Source organism: Tachyglossus aculeatus, chromosome Y4 (assembly GCF_015852505.1).
Source record: "Tachyglossus aculeatus isolate mTacAcu1 chromosome Y4, mTacAcu1.pri, whole genome shotgun sequence".
Taxonomy (NCBI): domain Eukaryota; kingdom Metazoa; phylum Chordata; class Mammalia; order Monotremata; family Tachyglossidae; genus Tachyglossus; species Tachyglossus aculeatus.
In genome coordinates this window covers 11,810,469-11,828,784 of record NC_052096.1, presented here as the reverse complement: position 1 = coordinate 11,828,784, position 18,316 = coordinate 11,810,469, and the positions used below count along the sequence as shown (strand labels likewise).

The following is an 18,316-nucleotide window of genomic DNA, read 5'->3' as shown; positions in this document are numbered from 1 at the left end:
GTACAAACATATATACAGCGTGGCTATATACAGAGAAGCAGCGTGGCTCAGTGGAAAGAGCATGGGCTTCGGAGTCAGAGGTCATGGGTTCAAATCCCAGCTCCGCCAGCTGGGTGACTTTGGGCGAGTCACTTCACTTCTCTGAGCCTCAGTTCCCTCATCTGTAAAATGGGGATGAAGACTGTGAGCCCCCCAGCGTGGCTCAGTGGAAAGAGCCCGGGCTTTGGAGTCAGAGGTCACGGGTTCAAATCCCGGCTCCGCCAACTGTCAGTTGTGTGGCCTTGGGCAAATCACTTCACTTTTCTGGGCCTCAGTTCCTTCATCTGTAAAATGGGGGTTAAGACTGTGAGCCTCCCGTGGGACAATCTGATCACCTTGTATCCTCCCCAGCGCTTAGAACAGTGCTTTGCACATAGTAAGCGCTTAATAAATGTCGTTATTATTCTCCCCCTTTTAGACTGTGAGCCCACTGTTGGGTAGGGACTGTCTCTATATGTTGCCAATTTGTACTTCCCAAGCGCTTAGTACAGTGCTCTGCACACAGTAAGCGCTCAATAAATACGATTGATGATGATGATGATGATGACAACCTGATCACCTTGGAACCTCCCCAGCGCTTAGAACAGTGCGATGCATGTAGTAAGCGCTTAATAAATGCTATCATTATTATTATTATTACTGTGTGCACCCCGGTGCTTAGTACAGTGCCACGCACACAGTAAGCACTCAAATACCACACTCATTATTATTATTATTACTTTTAGAAAGATCTGGGTTCTAATTCCGGCTTCGCCACTTTGCTGTGTGAACTTGGGAGAGTCACTTTTAACTTCTTCGGGCCTCAGTTCCCTCATCTGGAAAATGGGGATTGACTGTAAACCCTGCTGTGAGACAGGGATGGTGCCCAACACGATTTGCTTGCATCCACCCTAGCGCTTAGTACACTGACGTATAGTAAGCTATTAAGTAATTAATAATAATAATAATAATGGTATTTGTTAAGCGCTTACTACGTCAAGCGTTGTTCTAAGCGCTGGAAACAAATACCGCCATCATCATTATTATTAATAACAAATAATACAATTATTATCATTCCATCGTGGCTCAGTGGAAAGAGCCCGGGATTGGGAGTCGGAGGTCATGGGTTCTAATCCCGACTCCGCCACTTGTCAGCTGGGTGACTTTGGGCGAGTCACTTCACTTCTCTGACCTCGTCTGGAAAATGGGGATTAAGGCTGTGAGCCCCATGTGGGACAATATGATGACCTAGTATCCCCCCAGCGCTTGGAACAGTACTTGACACAGAGTAAGCGCTTAACAAATATTATTATTATTATTATTATTATTATTATTATTATTACTCACCAGTGGGGGGCGCCAAGCGGCATTGATGTTCGCCGTCACGCCACCTCGCGCCCGGAAATGGGTACTGCAGCTCCTCCTACCTCGGCGCTCGCGATGCCTTCTCATTCATTCATTCATTCATTCATTTATTCATCCATTCATTCATTCATTCAATCGTATTTATTGAGCGCTTACTGTGTGCAAAGCACTGGACTAAGCGCTTGGGAACTACAAGTTGGCAACATCTAGAGACGGCCCCTACCCAACAGTGGGCTCACGGTCACGGTCTTCTCCGCAGCTTGGGCTCTGGTGGGCAGGGGGTGGGGGGGAAAGAGTGGAAATAATAATAATAATGAGGAGGAGGATGAGAAAAAGAAGGAAGAGAAGAAGAAGAAGGAGAAGAAAAAGGAGAAGGAGAAGAAGAAGGAGGAGGAGAAGAAGAAGAGAAGAAGAAAGAAGGAGAAGGAGAAGAAGAAGGAGGAGGAGAAGAAGAAGAGAAGAAGAAAGAAGGAGAAGCAGGAGAAGAAGAAAAAAGAAGAAGAAGAGGGAGAAGAAGAAGGAGGAGAAGGAGAAGAAAAAGAAGAAGGAGAAGAAGAAGGAGGAGAAGAAGGAGGAGGAGGAGGAGGAGAAGAAGGAGAAGAAGAAGGAGAATAAGGGGGAAGAAAAAAGAAGAAGAAGAGGGAGAAGAAGAAGAAGAAGGAGCAGAAGAAGGAGGAGAAGGAGAAGAAGGAGAAAGAGAAGGAGGAGAAGAAGAAGGAGAAGAAGGAGAAGAAGAAGGAGAAGAAGGAGAAGAAGAAGGAGAAGAAGGAGAAGAAGAAGAGGAGGAGAAGGAGAAGAAGAGGAGAAGAAGAAGAAGAAAGAAGAAGGAGAAGGAGAAGAAGAACAAGGAGAAGAAAAAGGAGAATAAGGGGAAGAAAAAAAGAAGAAGAAGAGGGAGAAGAAGAAGGAGCAGAAGAAGAAGGAGAAGGAGGAGAAGGAGAAGAAGGAGAAAGAGAAGGAGGAGAAGAAGAAGGAGAAGAAGGAGAAGAAGAAGAAGAAGAAAGAAGAAGAAGAAGAATGGCTCAGTGGAAAGAGCGCGGGCTTTGGAGTCGGAGGTCATGGGTTCAAATCCCACTTCCGCCCCTTGTCAGATGTGTGACTCTGGGCAAGTCACTTCATTTCTCTGGGCCTCAGTTCCCTCATCTGTCAAATGGGGATGAAGACTGTGAGCCCCCCGGGGAACAACCTAATCCCCTGGTAACGTCCCCAGCGCTTCGAGCAGTGCTTGGCATATAGTAAGAGCTTAATGAATGCCATTATTATTATTATTATTGAAGTGGTGTCACGTTTAATAAATGCCATTATTATTATTATTATTATTATTATTATTGAAGTGGCGTCTCGTGCGGGGAGGGGGACGGGGGAATGCGGCGTCATGGGCGGGGGGCGGGGGGCACGTGCTGCCACGTGACGGAGGGGCGGGAAAAGCAGCGTCACGTGCGGGGGCGGGGGAAAGTGGCGTCACGTCCCGGGGGAGCGTGGCTGCGCCCGATGACGTGGGGGGCAAGGGGACGCTCTGTCACGTGATGGGGGTGGGAGGGCATGGCGTCACGTGCCGGGGGGCGGTGCGCGGTGACGTAAGGGGGCGGGGGGGGCGTGCCGTCACGTGACGGAGGAGCGGCGTGGGGGGGAAGTGGCGTCACGTGCCGGGGGAGCGTGGCATCATCACGTGAGAGAGAGTGAGGGAGAGTGGCGTCACGTGCCGGGGGGCGGTGTCTGGTGACGCGCGGGAGCAGGGGGCGTGCCGTCACGTGACGGAGGAGTGGCGCTGGGTGGTGTCACGTGCCGGGGGCCGGTGTGCGGTGACGTGTGGGAGCAGCGGCGGGGGGAGTGGCGTCATGTGCCGGGGGAGCGTGGTGTCAGGTGATGGAGGTGAAGGATCGTGGCGTCACGTGATAGGGGGTGAGGGAGCGTGGCATCACGTGCCGGGGGGCGGTGTGCGTTGACGTGAGGGAGCAAGGGGGCGTGCCGTTACGTGACGGAGGAGCGGCGGGGGGGTGGCGTCACGTGCCGGGGAGCATGGCGTCACATGATGGGGGTGAGGGAACGTGGCTTCACGTGCCGGGGGGGCGGTGTGCGGTGACGTGAGGGAGCGAGGGGACGTGCCGTCACGTGACGGTGGAGCGTCGAGGGGCCGAGGGAGTGGCGTCATGTGATATAGGGTGAGGGAGCGTAGCGTGACGTAGCGGGGGGCGGCGTGACGTCACGTGACGGGGGAGCGGTGGGGGTGGAGTCACGTGATAGGGGTGAGGGAACGTGGCATCACGTGCCGGGGGGCTTTGTGCGGTGACGTGAGGGAGCAAGGGGACGTGCCGTCACGTGACGGAGGAGCGGCGGCGGGGGCGGTGTCACGTCATAGGGGGTGAGAGAGAGTGGCATCACGTGAGGGAGCGAGGTGACGTGTCGTCACGTGATGGAGGAGCGGGGAAAGGGCGTCACGTGACCGGGGGCGTGATGTCACGTGGTTGGGGAGAGGGGCGTCACGTGCCGGCGGGTGGGCGGAGCGCGGTGACGTGCGGGCGCGCCGACCAATGGGGGGCCGAGGCGGGGCGGCGGGCCGGAAGCGGGCGGTCACGTGAGGGGGTGGGAGGTGCCGGGCGCTTCCGGTGTGGGCGGGGCGGCGGCGGCGCCATCTTGGCGGCGGGGCCGGAAGTGGCGGCGGCGGCTCCCGGCGGCGGCGGCGGGTGGAGGAGCGGTGGGGCCCACCCCCGCGGCCCCTCGGTGGCCGGAGGATGCAGCAGCAGCAGCCGCCGCCATTGCCGCAGCAGCAGCAGCCGCAGCCGCAGCCATTGCCGCCGCTGCCGCCGGGGCGGGCGGGGTCGGGGGGGGCGTCGGCGTCGGCCGCGGGGGCCCCGGGGGCCCCGGGGGGCCCGGGGGTCCCGTGCCTGCGGCGGGAGCTGAAGCTGCTGGAGTCCATCTTCCACCGCGGCCACGAGCGGTTCCGCATCGCCAGCGCCTGCCTGGACGAGCTCAGCTGCGAGTTCCTGCTGGCCGCCTCCGCCTCCGCCTCCGCCTCCGCCTCCGCCGGGGGGGCCTCCGGGGCTGCCGCCGGGGCCGCCCCGACCCCGCCCCGTCCTCCGCCGCCCCCGCCCCCGCCGCCCCCGCCCCCCCCCCCCGCCCCCGCCGCCGCCGCCGGCCCCGGCCCGGGCCCCCGGAGACCCCGTCCGCATCCACTGCAACATCACGGTGAGCGGGACATGGGGGACCCCCCACCCAAAAAAAAAAAATCAATCAATAAATCCCCCCCCTTTCCCTGGTTGGCTTTCTGGCCCGGGACCTTTATAGTGCCACTTATTAAACGCTCACTATGTGCAGAGCACTGTTCTGAGCGCTTGCCATTCATTCTTTCATGCCAGCGTATTTATTGAGCGCTCCCTGTGTACTCTGTCTACGCGCTTGGGAAGTACAAGTGGGCGACATCTAGAGACTGTTATTCATTCATTCCATCCTATTTATTGAGCGCCTGCTGTGTGCCGAGCACTGGACTAAGCGCTTGGGAAGCACAAGTGGGCAACATCTAGAGACGGTCCCTACCCAACAAGGGGCTGCACTCTCTCCTCGGGGCCCCAAAGTCCCTCCTGGGACACGCCCCCCCCCCCCAAAGTAAATAAATCTCCCCCCTTTCCCTGGTTGGCTTTCTGGCCCGGGACCTTTATAGTGGCACTTATTAAACGCTCACTATGTGCAGAGCACTGTTCTGAGCGCTTATCATTCGTTCTTTCATGCCAGCGTATTTATTGAGCGCTTCCTGTGTACTCCGACTACGCGCCTGGGAAGTACAAGTGGGCGACATCTAGAGGCGGTCATTCATTCATTCATTCCATCCTATTTATTGAGCGCCTGCTGTGTGCCGAGCACTGGACTAAGCGCTTGGGAAGCACAAGTGGGCAACATCTAGAGACAGTCATTCATTCATTCATTCATTCCATCGTATTGAGCACTACTGGACTAAGCGCTTGGGAAGTCCAAGTGGGCAACATCTAGAGACGGTCCCTCCCCAACAAGGGGCTGCAGTCCCTCCTCGGGGCCCCAAACTCCCTCCTGCGACCCCTCCCCCCCAAAAGTAAATAAATCTCCCCCCTTTCCCTGGTTGGCTTTCTGGCCCGGGACCCTTATAATGGCACTTATTAAACGCTCACTATGTGCAAAGCACTGCTCTGAGCGGTTGCCATTCATTCCTTCATGCCAGCGGATTTATTGAGCGCTCCCTGTGTACTCTGACTACGCGCTTGGGAAGTACAAGTGGGCGACATCTAGAGACGGTCGTTCATTCATTCCATCCTATTTATTGAGCGCCTGCTGTGTGCCGAGCACTGGACTAAGCGCTTGGGAAGTCCAAGTGGGCAACATCTAGAGACGGTCCCTCCCCACCAAGGGGCTGCAGTCCCTCCTCGGGGCCCCAAACTCCCTCCTGCGACCCCTCCCCCCCAAAAGTAAATCAATCTCCCCCCTTTCCCTGGTTGGCTTTCTGGCCCGGGACCTTTATAGTGCCACTTATTAGGCACTCACTATGTGCAGAGCACTGTTCTGAGCGCTTGCCATTCATTCTTTCATGCCAGCGTATTTATTGAGCGCTCCCTGTGTACTCTCTCTACGCGCTTGGGAAGTACAAGTGGGCGACATCCAGAGACGGTCATTCATTCCATCCTATTTATAATAATGTTGGTATTTGTTAAGCGCTTACTATGTACAAAGCACTGTTCTAAGCGCTGGGGTAGATATAAGTTGATCAACTTGTCCCACGTGAGGCTCACAGTCTTAATCCCCATTTTCCAGATGAGGGAACTGAGGCCCAGAGAAGTGAAGTGACTTGCCCAAAGTCACGTAGCTGACAATTGGCAGAGCCGTGGTTTGAACCCATGACCCCTGACTCCAAAGCCCGGGCTCTTTCCACTGAGCCACGCTGCTTCTCTTTATTGAGCGCCTACTGTGTGCCGAGCACTGGACCAAGCGCTTGAGAAGTACAAGTTGGCAGTATCTAGAGACGGTCAGTCATTCATTCCATCCTATTTATTGAGCGCTTACTGTGTACGGAGCACTGGACTAAGCGCTTGGGAAGTACAAGGCGACAACATCTAGAGACGGTCATTCATTCATTCAGTCGTATTTATTGAGCGCCTACTGTGTGCGGAGCACTGGACTACATGCCTGGGAAGTACAAGTTGGCAGTATCTATAGACGGTCATTCATTCATTCATTCCATCCTATTTATTGAGCGCTTACTGTGTACGGAGCACTGGACTAAGCGCTTGGGAAGTACAAGGCGGCAACATCTAGAGATGGTCATTCATTCATTCAGTCAGTTGTATTTATTGAGCGCTTACTGTGTACAGAGCACTGGACTACGCGCTTGGGAAGTCCAAGTGGGCAACATCTAGAGACGGTCCTTCATTCATTCCATCCTATTTATTGAGCGCTTGCTGTGTACAGAGCACTGGACTACGCGCTTGGGAAGTACAAGCGGGCAACATCTAGAGACGGTCATTCATTCATTCATTCCATCCTATTTATTGATCGCTTACTGTGTGGAGAGCATTGGATTAAGCGCTTGGGAAGTCCAAGTCGGCAACACCTAGAGACAGTCCCTCCCCAGCAACGGGCTGCACTCCCTCCTCGGGGCCCCAAACTCCCTCCTGGGACCCCCCCCCCCCCCCCAAATTAAATAAATCTCCCCCCTTTCCCTTGTTGACTTTCTGGCCCAGGACCTTTATAATGGTACTTATTAAATGCTTATTATATGCAAAGCACTGTTCTGAGCGCTTGGACTTGCCGTTCATCCCTTTATTCTATCGTATTTATTGAGCGCTTACTGTGTGCAGAGCACTGGATTAAGCGCTTGGGAAGTCCAAGTCGGAAACATCTAGAGACGGTCCCTACCTAACATCGGGCTCCCTTTCATTCATTCATTCAGTCTCATTTATTGAGCACCTACTGTGTGCAGAGTACTGGACTGAGCGCTTGGGAAGTACAAGTCGGCAACATATAGAGAGACGGTCCCTCCCCAACAAGGGGCTGCAGTCCCTCCTCGGGGCCCCAAACTCCCTCCTGGGACCCCCCCCCCCCAAAAAATAAATAAATCTCCCCCCTTTCCCTGGTTGACTTTCTGGCCCGGGAGTTTTATAATGGCATTTATTAAACGCTTACTGTGTGCAAAGCACTGTTCTGAGCGCTTGGACTTGCCGTTCACTCCTTCATTCCATCGAATTGAGCGCCTACTGTGTGCAGAGCACTGGGCTAAGCGCTTGGGAAGTCCAAGTGGGCAACACCTAGAGACGGTCCCTCCCCAACAACGGGCTGCACTCCCTCCTCGGGGTCCCAAACTCCCTCCTGGGACACCCCCCACCCCCAAAATAAATCAATCTCCCCCCTCTCCCTGGTTGACTTTCTGGCCCGGGACCTTTATAATGGTACTTATTAAACGCTTACTATGTGCAAAACACTGTTCTGAGTGCTTGGACTTGCCATTCATCCCTTCATTCTGTCGTATTTATTGAGCGCCTACTGTGTGCAGAGCACTGGATTAAGGGAAGTCCAAGTGGGCAACATCTAGAGATGGTCATTCATTCGGTCATGTTTATTGAGTGCTTACTGTGTGCAGAGCACTGTACTAAGCGCTTGGGAAGTCCAAGTCGGCAACATCTAGAGACGGTCCCTCCCCAACAACGGGCTGCACTCCCTCCTCGGGGCTCCAAACTCCCTCCTGGGATACCCCCCCCCCCCCCCATTAAATAAATCTCCCCCCTTTCCCTGGTTGGCTTTCTGGCCCGGGACTTTTATAATGGCACTTATTAAACGCTTACTATGTGCAAAGCACTCTTGTGAGCGCTTGGACTTGCCATTCATTCTTTCATTCAATTGTATTTATTAATAATAATAACAACGATGCCATTTTTTAAGCGCTTACTTTGGGCAAGGCACTGTTCTAAGCGCTGGGGAGGTTACAGGGTGATCAGGTTGTCCCATGGGAGGGCTCACAGTTTTCATCCCCATTTGACAGATGAGGGAACTGAGGCCCAGAGAAGTCAAGTGACTTGCCCAGAGTCACACAGCTAATGATGATTGATGATGGTATTTGTTAAGCACTTACTATGTGCAGAGCGTTGTTAAAGCGCTGGGTAGGATACAAGGTGATCAGGTTGTCCCACGGGGGGCTCACAGTTTTCATCCCCATTTCCCAGATGAGGGAACTGAGGCCCAGAGAAGTGAAGTGACTTGCCCAAAGTCACACAGCTGACAGCCGGTGGAGCCGGGATTTGAACCCCTGACCTCTGACTCCAAAGCCCGGGCTCTTTCCGCTGAGCCACGCTGCTTCCCCAGTGAGCGCCTACTGTGCGCAGAGCACTGGACTAAGCGCTTGGGAAGTCCAAGTCGGCAACATCTAGAGGCGGTCCCTCTCCAGCAACGGGCTGCAGTCCCTTCTCGGGGCCCCAAACTCCCTCCTGGGACCCCCCCCCCCCCCCCCGAAAATAAGTAAATCTCCCCCCTGTCCCTCGTTGACTTTCTGGCCCAAGACTTTTATAATGGCACTTATTAAACGCTTACTATGTGCAAAGTGCCGTACTAAGCACTTGGGAAGTCCAAGTTGGCAACATCTAGAGACGGTCCTTCCCCAACAACGGGCTGCACTCTCTCCTCGGGTCCCCAAACTCGTAAATCAATCTCCCCCCTTTCCCTTGTTGACTTTCTGGCCCGGGACTTTTATAATGGAACTTATTAAACGCTTACTATGTGCAAAGCACTCTTCTGAGCGCTTGGACTTGCCATTCATTCCTTCATTCAATCGTATTTATTGAGCACTTACTGTGCGCAGAGCACTGGACTAAGCGCTTGGGCAGTCCAAGTCGGCAACATCTAGAGACGGTCCCTCCCCAACAACGGGCTGCACTCCCTCCTCTGGGCCCCAGAGTCCCTCTTGGGACCCCCCACCCCCCCAAATTAAATAAATCTCCCCCCTTTCCCTCGTTGACTTTCTGGCCCGCGGCTTTTATAATGGCACTTATTAAACGCTTACTATGTGCAAAGCACTGTACTAAGCGCTTGGGAAGTCCAAGTCGGCAACATCTAGAGACGGTCCCTCCCCAACAACAGGCTGCACTCTCTCCTTGGGGCCCCAAACTCCCTCCTGGGACCCCCCACCCCCCCCAAATAAATAAATCTCCCCCCTTTCCCTTGTTGACTTTCTGGCCCGGGACTTTTATAATGGAACTTATTAAACGCTTACTATGTGCAAAGCACTGTTCCGTGTGCTTGGACTTGCCATTCATTCCTTCATTCAATCATATTTATTGAGCACTTACTATGTGCAGAGCACTGGACTAAGTGCTTGGGCAGTGTCCAAGTCGGCAACATCTAGAGACGGTCCCTCCCCAACAACGGGCTGCAGTCCCTCCTCAGGGCCCCAGAGTCCCTCTTGGGACCCCCCCCCCAAAATAAATCAACCTCCCCCCTTTCCCTTGTTGACTTTCTGGCCCGGGACTTTTATAATGGCACTTATTAAACACTTACTATGTGCAAAACACTGTTCCGAGCGCTTGGACCTGCCATTCATTCCTTCATTCAATCGTATTTATTAATAGTGATAATAGTAATGGCATTTATTAAGCGCTTACTATGTGCCAAGCACTGTTCTAAGCGCTGGGGGAGGTTACAAGGCGATCAGGTGGTCCCATGGGGGGGGGGGGGGCTCAGAGTCTTCATCCCCATTTGACAGGTGAGGGAACTGAGGCCCAGAGAAGTGAAGTGACTCACCCAAAGTCACCCAGCTGACAACCGGTGGAGCCGGGATTTGAACCCATGACCTCTGACTCCAAAGCCCGGGCTCGTTCCACTGAGCCACGCTGCTTCCCCAGTGAGCGCATACTGTGCGCAGAGCACTGGACTAAGCGCTTGGGAAGTCCGAGTCGGCAACATCTAGAGACGGTCCCTCCCCAGCAACTGGCTGCATTCCCTCCTCGGGGCCCCAAACTCCCTCTTGAGCCCCCCCCCCCCAAAATAAATCTCCTCCCTTTCCCTTACTGACTTTCTGGCCCAGGACTTTTATAATGGAACTTATTAAACATTTACTATGTGCAAAGCACTGTTCTGAGCGCTTGGACTTGCCATTCATTCCTTCATTCGATCGTATTTATTGAGCACTTACTGTGTGCAGAGCACTGGACTAAGCGCTTGGGCAGTGTCCAAGTCGGCAACATCTAGAGACGGGCCCTCCCCAACAACGGGCTGCACTCCCTCATTGGGGCCCCAAACTCCCTCTTGAGCCCCCCACCAAAATAAATCTCCTCCCTTTCCCTTAGTTTCTGGCCCAGGACTTTTATAATGGCACTTATTAAACACTTACTATGTGCAAAGCACTCTTCTGAGCGCTTGAACTTGCCATTCATTCCTTCATTCAATCGTATTTATTAATAGTAATAATAATAATGGCATTTATTAAGCGCTTACTATGTGCAAAGCACTGTTCTAAGCGCTGGGGAGGGGACTAGGTGATCAGGTTTTCCCACGGTGGGCGGGGGGGGGGCTCACAGTCTTCATCCCCATTTGACGGATGAGGGAACCGAGGCCCAGTGAAGTGACTTACCCACAGTCACCCAGCTGACGGTTGGCAGAGCCGGGATTAGAATCCATGACCTCTGGCTCCAAAGCCCAGGCTCTTTCCACTGAGCCACGCTGCTTCTTTTTATTGAGCACTTACTGCGTGCGGAGCACTGGACTAAGCGCCTGGGACGTACAAGTCGGCAACCTATAGAGACGGTCCCTACCCAACAGTGGGCTCACAGTCTTCAGTTTCAGGCCCCCACCCCCCAATTTCCCCCCACCCCCCTCTTCCTCTCCCCCAGCCCCCCCCCCCCCCGATCCTGCCCCTCTTCGACCCCCTCAGCGATCTCCAAGCCCCGTGCCCCCCCCCCCCCATGGGACCCGGGGAGGGTCACTACTGGAAGTGGATGGGGCCCCCTGACCCCCTGGTGGACCCCCCCCTCGCTGCTTTGAGCCCTAGACCCCCCCACCAATCAATCAATCAATCAATCGTATTTATTGAGCGCTTACTGTGTGCAGAGCACTGTACTAAGCGCTGGGGAAGTCCAAGTTGGCAACATAGAGAGCCGGTCCCTACCCAACAGCGGGCTCACAGTCTAGAAGGGGGAGACAGAGAACAGAACCAAACATACTAACAAAATAAAATAAATAGAATAGATAGGTACAAGTAAAATAAATAAATACAGGTATACATATATACAGGTATCATATATATCCCTATATTGTATATATGTATATATGGTTGTACATATTTATTACTCTATTTATTTATTTATTTATTTGTTTTACTTGTACATTTCTATCCTATTTATTTTATTTTGTTGGTATGTTTGGTTCTGTTCTCTGTCTCCCCCTTTTAGACTGTGAGCCCACTGTTGGGTAGGGACTGTCTCTATGTGTTGCCAATTTGTACTTCCCAAGCGCTCAGTACAGTGCTCTGCACATAGTAAGCGCTCAATAAATACGATTGATTGATTGATTGATTGATTGATTGATTGATCCCTACCCAACAGCAGGCTCACAGTCTAGAAGGGGGAGCCAGGCAACAAAACTTATTAACAAAATAAAATAAATAAAATAAATATGTACAAATAAAATAGAGTAATAAATCCGTACAAACATATATACAGGTGCTGTGGGGAGGGGAAGGGGGAGAGAAAGGAGACTGACTGAGCCCCCAGTTTTCATTCAGTTGTATTTCTTGAGCGCTTACTGCGTGCAGATCCCGATGGTGGCATTTATTAAGCACTTACTATGTGCAAAGCACTGTTCTAAACGCTGGGGAGGTTACAAGGTGATCAGGCTGTCCCACGGGGCGGGGGCTCACGGTCTTCATCCCCATTTTCCAGATGAGGTCACCGAGGCCCAGAGAAGTGAAGTGACTCGCCCAGAGTCACCCAGCTGACAGTTGGCGGAGCCGGGGTTCGAACCCACGACCTTTGACTCCCCCTTTTAGACTGTGAGCCCACTATTGGGTAGGGACCGTCTCTATAAGTTGCCAGCTTGGACTTCCCAAGCGCTTAGTCCAGTGCTCTGCACGCAGTAAGCACTCAATAAATACGATTGATGATGATGATGATGACTCCGAAGCCCGCGTGCTGTTTTCCACCGAGCCACGCTGCTTCTCTAAATGCTTGGGAGAGGACGACATAAAATAAATAAGACACGTTCCCTGCCCACAGCGCGCTTACAGTCGAAGAGGGGGCAACAGACGCGAGTAGAAAGTCGTAATTTAGCGGCGTGGACGAGAAGGGGGAGGAATAAAGGGAGCGAGTCCCGGCGACGCAGAGGGATTGGGAGAAGCGGAAAGGGGGGCCGAGTCGGGGAAGGCTTCTCGGAGGAGATGTGGGACAGGGATTGGGTCCAACCCGATTGGCCTGTCTCCACCCCAGTGCTCAGTACAGTGCCTGGCACATAGTAAGCGCCCAACAGATACCAAAATTACTATTATTACGGGCCTTCGATAAGGCTTCAAAGCGAGGGAGAGTCGGTGTCCGTCGGATTTTGGCAGGGGAGGGCGGTCCAGGCTCCATCTGGCCGGCCCCGCTCTGCCAACTGTCAGCTGTGTGACCTTGGGCAAGTCACTTAACATCTCTGTGCCATCCATCGTCCGTCATCAGTCGTATTTGTTGAGCGCTTACTGTGTGCAGAGCACTGTACTAAGCGCTTGGGAAGGACAAGTTGGCAACTTATAGAGACGGTCCCTACCCAACAGTGGGCTCACAGTCTAGTCTCCCCTTCTCCATCCCACCCGCCTTACCTCCTTCCCTTCCCCACAGCACCTGCATATATGTATATATGTTTGTACATATTCATTACTCTATTTTACTTGTACATATCTATTCTATTTATTTTACTTTGTTAATACGTTTGGTTTTGTTCTCTGTCTCCCCCTTCTAGACTGTAAGCCCACTGTTGGGTAGGGACCGTCTCTAGATGTTGCCAACTTGGACTTCCCAAGCGCTTAGTACAGTGCTCTGCGCAGAGTAAGTGCTCAATAAATATGATTGATTGATAGTCCAGTCTGCCTCAGTTACCTCACCTGTAAAATGGGGGTTAAGACTGTGAGCCCCACGTGGGACAACCTGATCACCTTGTAAATGTTGCCAACTTGTACTTCCCAAGCGCTTAGTCCAGTGCTCTGCACACAGTAAGCGCTCAATAAATACGATTGACTGATAGTCTAGTCTGCCTCAGTTACCTGTAAAATGGGGATTAAGACTGTGAGCCCCATGTGGGACAGCCTGATCACCTTGTAAATGTTGCCAACTTGTACTTCCCAAGCGCTTAGAACAGTGCTCTGCACACAGTAAGCGCTCAATAAATACGATTGATTGATCGATTGTAATCTCTCCACCGCTCAGAACAGTGCTTTGCACCTAGAAAGTGCTTAATAAATGCCATCATTGTTATTATTGTTATTATCCGGCCGGCCCGGGGAGCCGAGATTGGGACGGGGGGATGGTTGCGTGGGGCCCGCAACCCTTTTCCTCTCCCGCCGCCGGCCCTCAGGAGTCGTACCCGGCCGTGCCCCCGATTTGGTCCGTGGAGTCGGATGACCCCAGCCTGGCGGCCGTCCTGGAGCGCCTGGGAGACGTCCGGAAGGGCAACACGCTGGTGAGCGCGCTCGGTCCTTCACTCGGCCGCGTCCCGTGAGCGCTCACCGCGTGCGGAGCACTGTACCGAGCGCTTCGGAGAGGACCGCAGAACGGTTGACCCGGGCGGAGGCGACGGGAAGGGTCGGCACCGACCTCTGACCCCTCCGCCCGGTCACCCCCCCCCTCAGTTGCTGCAGCACCTGAAGCGCATCATCTCGGACCTGTGCAAACTGTACAACCTCCCGCAGCACCCCGACGTGGAAATGCTGGATCAGCCCCTGCCCGCCGAGCAGGTGGGCCGCCCCGGGGGGAGGAGGGGCGGAGGGGGGGGGCGTCCACCTGGGAGGCGGGCGCTCAGCCCGTGACCCTCGCCCCTCCCGCAGTGCACCCAGGAGGATGCTTCTTCGGAGGACGAAGATGAGGAGATGCCCGAGGTTTGGAGGGGGGTGGGAGGGTGGCCCACCCGGGGCTGGAGGGGCGGCGGGGAGAGATCCTGGACACCCGCCAACCGCCTCCGCGCCCCAGGACACGGAGGACTTGGATCACTACGAGATGAAGGAGGAGGAGCCCGCCGAGGGCAAGAAGTCGGAGGACGAGGGCATCGGCAAAGAGAACCTGGCCATCCTAGAGAAGATCAAAAAGAACCAGAGGCAAGATTACCTCAACGTAGGTGGCCCCGGCCGGGGGGCGGGCGGGGTGCCCGGGGAGGGCGAGGGGCGGGGGGCTGGGTAACCGGTGGCGCCCATTCGGCCCCCTCGCAGGGCGCCGTGTCCGGCTCCGTGCAGGCCACCGATCGGCTGATGAAGGAACTCAGGGATATTTACCGGTCACAGAGTTTCAAGGGCGGTGAGTGTGGGGCGGGGGGCTTAGGCCGGGCCCCTGCCTGCCGGAGGGGGGTGGCCGGGGGATCGGGGCGGGTGGCGGGGAGGGTTGGCACCTAATCCCCACACCCCCTGCCCCCGCATCCCTCGTGCAGGAAACTATGCAGTTGAGCTGGTGAACGACAGTCTGTATGATTGGGACGTCAAACTCCTCAAGTGAGCGAGGGAGGGGGCGTGGGGAGGGTCGGAGGGGTTTGGGGGGGTGCCCGGGGGTTCGGGGGGGGAGAATTGAGGCCCCCTCCCCGCCTTACCTCCGCCGCAGGGTCGACCAGGACAGTGCTCTGCACAACGATCTCCAGGTTCTCAAAGAGAAGGAAGGAGCCGACTTCATCCTGCTAAACTTCTCCTTTAAAGTGAGACCCCCCCCCCACCGACCCTTATAGTCTTGCCTGTTCCCCCCCCCAAGACCGTCAGTTCATCGTGGGCAGGGGATGTGTCCGTTTATTGTTGCATCGTCCTCTCTCAACCGCTTCGTCCGGTGCTCGGGAGTGCTCAATAAGTTCGATGGAATGAATGAATAACAGTAATAATAACGATGGCATTTGTTAAGCACTTACTATGTGCCAAGCACTCTTCTAAGCGCTGGGGAGGTTCCAAGGAGATCGGGTTGTCCCACGGAGGGCTCCCAGTCTTCATCCCCATTTGACAGATGAGGGAACTGAGGCCCAGAGAAGTGACGCGACTCGCCCAAAGTCACCCAGCTGACAGTTGGCGGAGCTGGGATTCGAACCCGTTGACCCCCTGACTCCAGAGCCCGGGCTCTTTCCACCGAGCCACGCTGGAACAGTACCGTATTGGCTTAGTGGCTCGAGCCCGGAGGTCCTGGGTTCTAATCCTGACTCCTCCACTTGTCTGCCGCGCGACCTGGGGCAAGTCACTTTGCTTCTCCGTCGCCTCCGTTCCCCCATCTGTAAAATGGGGATTGAGACTGTGAGCCCCACGGGCGATAAGGGACTGTCCAGTCCGGTTGGCACGTATCCATCTCAGCGCTTGGTACAGTGCCTTGGCACGGAGTAAGCGCTTAGCCAGTACCACAGGCATCATTATTACTGTTTTGAGTGTCCCGCTCTGCTCCCCCCACCCCATCCCCTGGTTGTCCCCCAAGCCTGACCTCTGATCTCTCTCCCGGCAGGATAATTTCCCCTTTGACCCCCCCTTTGTCAGGGTGGTGTCTCCCGTCCTCTCCGGAGGGTGAGTAGCTTGGGGGTGGGCGGGGGGCGGATTTGGGGGTTGCTGAGGGTGTCCTCCCCACTCTCCCCGTCTCACTTGGACGCCCCCCTCCCCATATAGGTATGTTTTGGGAGGAGGAGCCATCTGCATGGAGCTTCTGACCAAACAGGTGTGTGAGAACCCCCAGCCTCCTCTCCAGTCAGCCCCCCACCTCCCCGGGGCCTGGCTCAGGCGTGTGTCTCTCCGTGTTCCGGCTCCCATGTCTGTCCGTGTGTTCTAGCTCTCTCGTGTGTGTCTGTGTGTCCTAGCTCACGTGTGTTTCCATGTCCTGGCTCAGGCGTGTGTCTGTCCTGAGTCAGGTTGGTGGGGGGGGGAGGTGGGGGCTCACGAGTGTGTCCGTGTTGAAGTTCACGTATACGTCTGTGTGTTCTGGCTCGGGTGGGAGGGTGTGTCTGTTGTGTGTCTTTGTGTGCGTTCAGGCTCAGGTGGGCCCGTCTTGTGTCTGTGTTCTGGCCCAGGCACGTGTCTGTGTGTTCTGGCTCACTCGTGTGCGTTCTGGCCCAGGCATGTGTCTGTGTGTTCCGGCTCAGGCGTGTGTGTGCGTGTATTTGTGTGTATGTGTGTGTATGTGTGTCCCCCCCCAGGGCTGGAGCAGCGCCTACTCCATCGAATCGGTCATCATGCAGATCAGCGCGACACTGGTGAAGGGGAAGGCGCGAGTCCAGTTTGGAGCCAATAAAGTGAGGGGGCGGGGGGGGGGGGCAGCGCTGGGGGTGGGGGGCGAAGAGGGGGTGGGTGGGGGGACACGGCCTGTTTCTACCCCCCCTCCGCAGCGAGAAGCAGCACGGCCTTAGCGGAGAGAGCCCAGACCTAATAGAAGGACCTGGGTTCCAATCCCGCCCTGCCCCTTTCCTGCCGGGGGACCTGGGGAGGGCCACTTTTCCGCGCCTCAGTTCCCTCACCTGCAAAATGGGAATTAGCGCCGTGAGGAGCCCCAGCTGGGACGGGGGACTGTGTCCAACCTGACCAGCTTGGATCTACCCCAGCGCTTAGTACGGTCCCTGGCACGGAGTAAGCGCTTAAGAAACGCCCACCGGGGCAATTGCAAAGCCGTGGTGTGTCCCCAACTTTAATATTCCTGCCCTCTCGGTATTCCCATTGCTTTGCGGGGAGGGGTCGGATATGAAGTGCCGGCTCTGTGTCTATATTTGTAATTCTTCAATTTGTCCTCCTCTAGACTGTAGGTTTGTGGTGGGCAGGGAATGAGTCCGTTCATTGTCGTAGTGTACTCTCCCTAAGCGCTCAGTACGGTGCTCGGCCTGGTCAGCGCTCAATAAGCACGGTGGACTGACTGCCCGCATCAAGCGCTGTTGTGAGCGCCTGGGTGGATCCCAGAAGCAGCGTGACGTAACGGATAGAGCCTGGGCCACAGAAGGTGGTGGGTTCTAATCCCGGCTCCCCCACTTGTCGGCTGTGTGTGACCTGGGGCGAGTCGCTTTTCCCTGCCCCGATTCCCTCCTCTGGAAAACGGGGATCGACACGTGGGACGGGCCCTACCCGACTGGCTCGTATCCGCCCCGGCTCTCAGTCCAGTGCCCGGCACCCGGTAGGCGCTTAACGAGTACCCTAGCTATCGTGATTATCCCAGTTAATCGGTCTTCCGTCCCGGCCCCGGCCTCTCCCCGCTTGCAGTCACAGTACAGCTTGACCAGAGCCCAGCAGTCCTACAAGTCCCTTGTGCAGATCCACGAAAAGAACGGTGAGGCCGGAGGGGGATGGGGATGGGGAGGATGGGGGCTTGGGGAGGGGATGGGGGGCCGGGAGTAGACACTGAGGGTCAGACGTGTTGGGGTGGGGCAGAGAGGAGCTCTGGGGGCGGCCCCCCTCCCCCAGCTTGACACTTCGGCCCCCCTCCCACCGCGCCGGGACGTGGGCCGCGGTGCCCGGGCTGACCCTCTGCTCTCCCCCACAGGCTGGTACACACCCCCAAAAGAAGACGGTTAATTGGCAGGGCCCCGTCCCCCGCCACCCCATCCCGGGGACCCAATGGACCAATTCTCCCGGCGAGGCCGTGCCCGGCTCCTCCTCCCCGCCCTCCCCCCCGGCGGGATGGAGTCGGCCCCGCGGACCTCGGCCGCCGGGGAGGGAGGGCGGACGGACGGTCTCGCCCTCCGTCCCGCGGCCTCCTTCAGCCACTGGACACTTGGCCACATCCCCTGCCCCCCTCCCCGGGGACCCCCCTCCCCACCC

At 55.6% G+C, this 18,316-nt stretch overlaps 2 protein-coding genes across 2 annotated transcripts in view; one reads left to right on the top strand and one right to left on the bottom strand.

Moving 5' to 3' along the window:
- Nucleotides 1-3,223, bottom strand: part of CHRNB2 (cholinergic receptor nicotinic beta 2 subunit) — a 26,496-nt gene extending 23,273 nt beyond the window's left edge. Inside the window, exons 1-3 of the mRNA XM_038768486.1 lie at nucleotides 3,135-3,223; nucleotides 2,849-3,099; nucleotides 1,366-1,409 (exon numbers count right to left, since the gene is read on the bottom strand). Coding sequence (XP_038624414.1) covers nucleotides 1,366-1,409; nucleotides 2,849-3,099; nucleotides 3,135-3,223 — 384 coding nt within the window. The remainder of the gene's footprint in view (nucleotides 1-1,365; nucleotides 1,410-2,848; nucleotides 3,100-3,134) is intronic.
- Nucleotides 3,222-18,316, top strand: UBE2Q1 (ubiquitin conjugating enzyme E2 Q1). The gene is made up of 17 exons (XM_038768485.1): nucleotides 3,222-3,246; nucleotides 3,336-3,455; nucleotides 3,680-4,104; nucleotides 4,170-4,461; nucleotides 4,520-4,569; nucleotides 13,930-14,034; nucleotides 14,204-14,308; nucleotides 14,399-14,449; nucleotides 14,541-14,681; nucleotides 14,777-14,861; nucleotides 14,992-15,052; nucleotides 15,159-15,249; nucleotides 16,029-16,087; nucleotides 16,187-16,235; nucleotides 16,711-16,806; nucleotides 17,759-17,825; nucleotides 18,039-18,316. The coding sequence occupies exons 1-17, from the start codon at nucleotides 3,222-3,224 to the stop codon at nucleotides 18,068-18,070; spliced, it is 1,854 nt and encodes a 617-aa protein (XP_038624413.1). The 3' UTR covers nucleotides 18,071-18,316.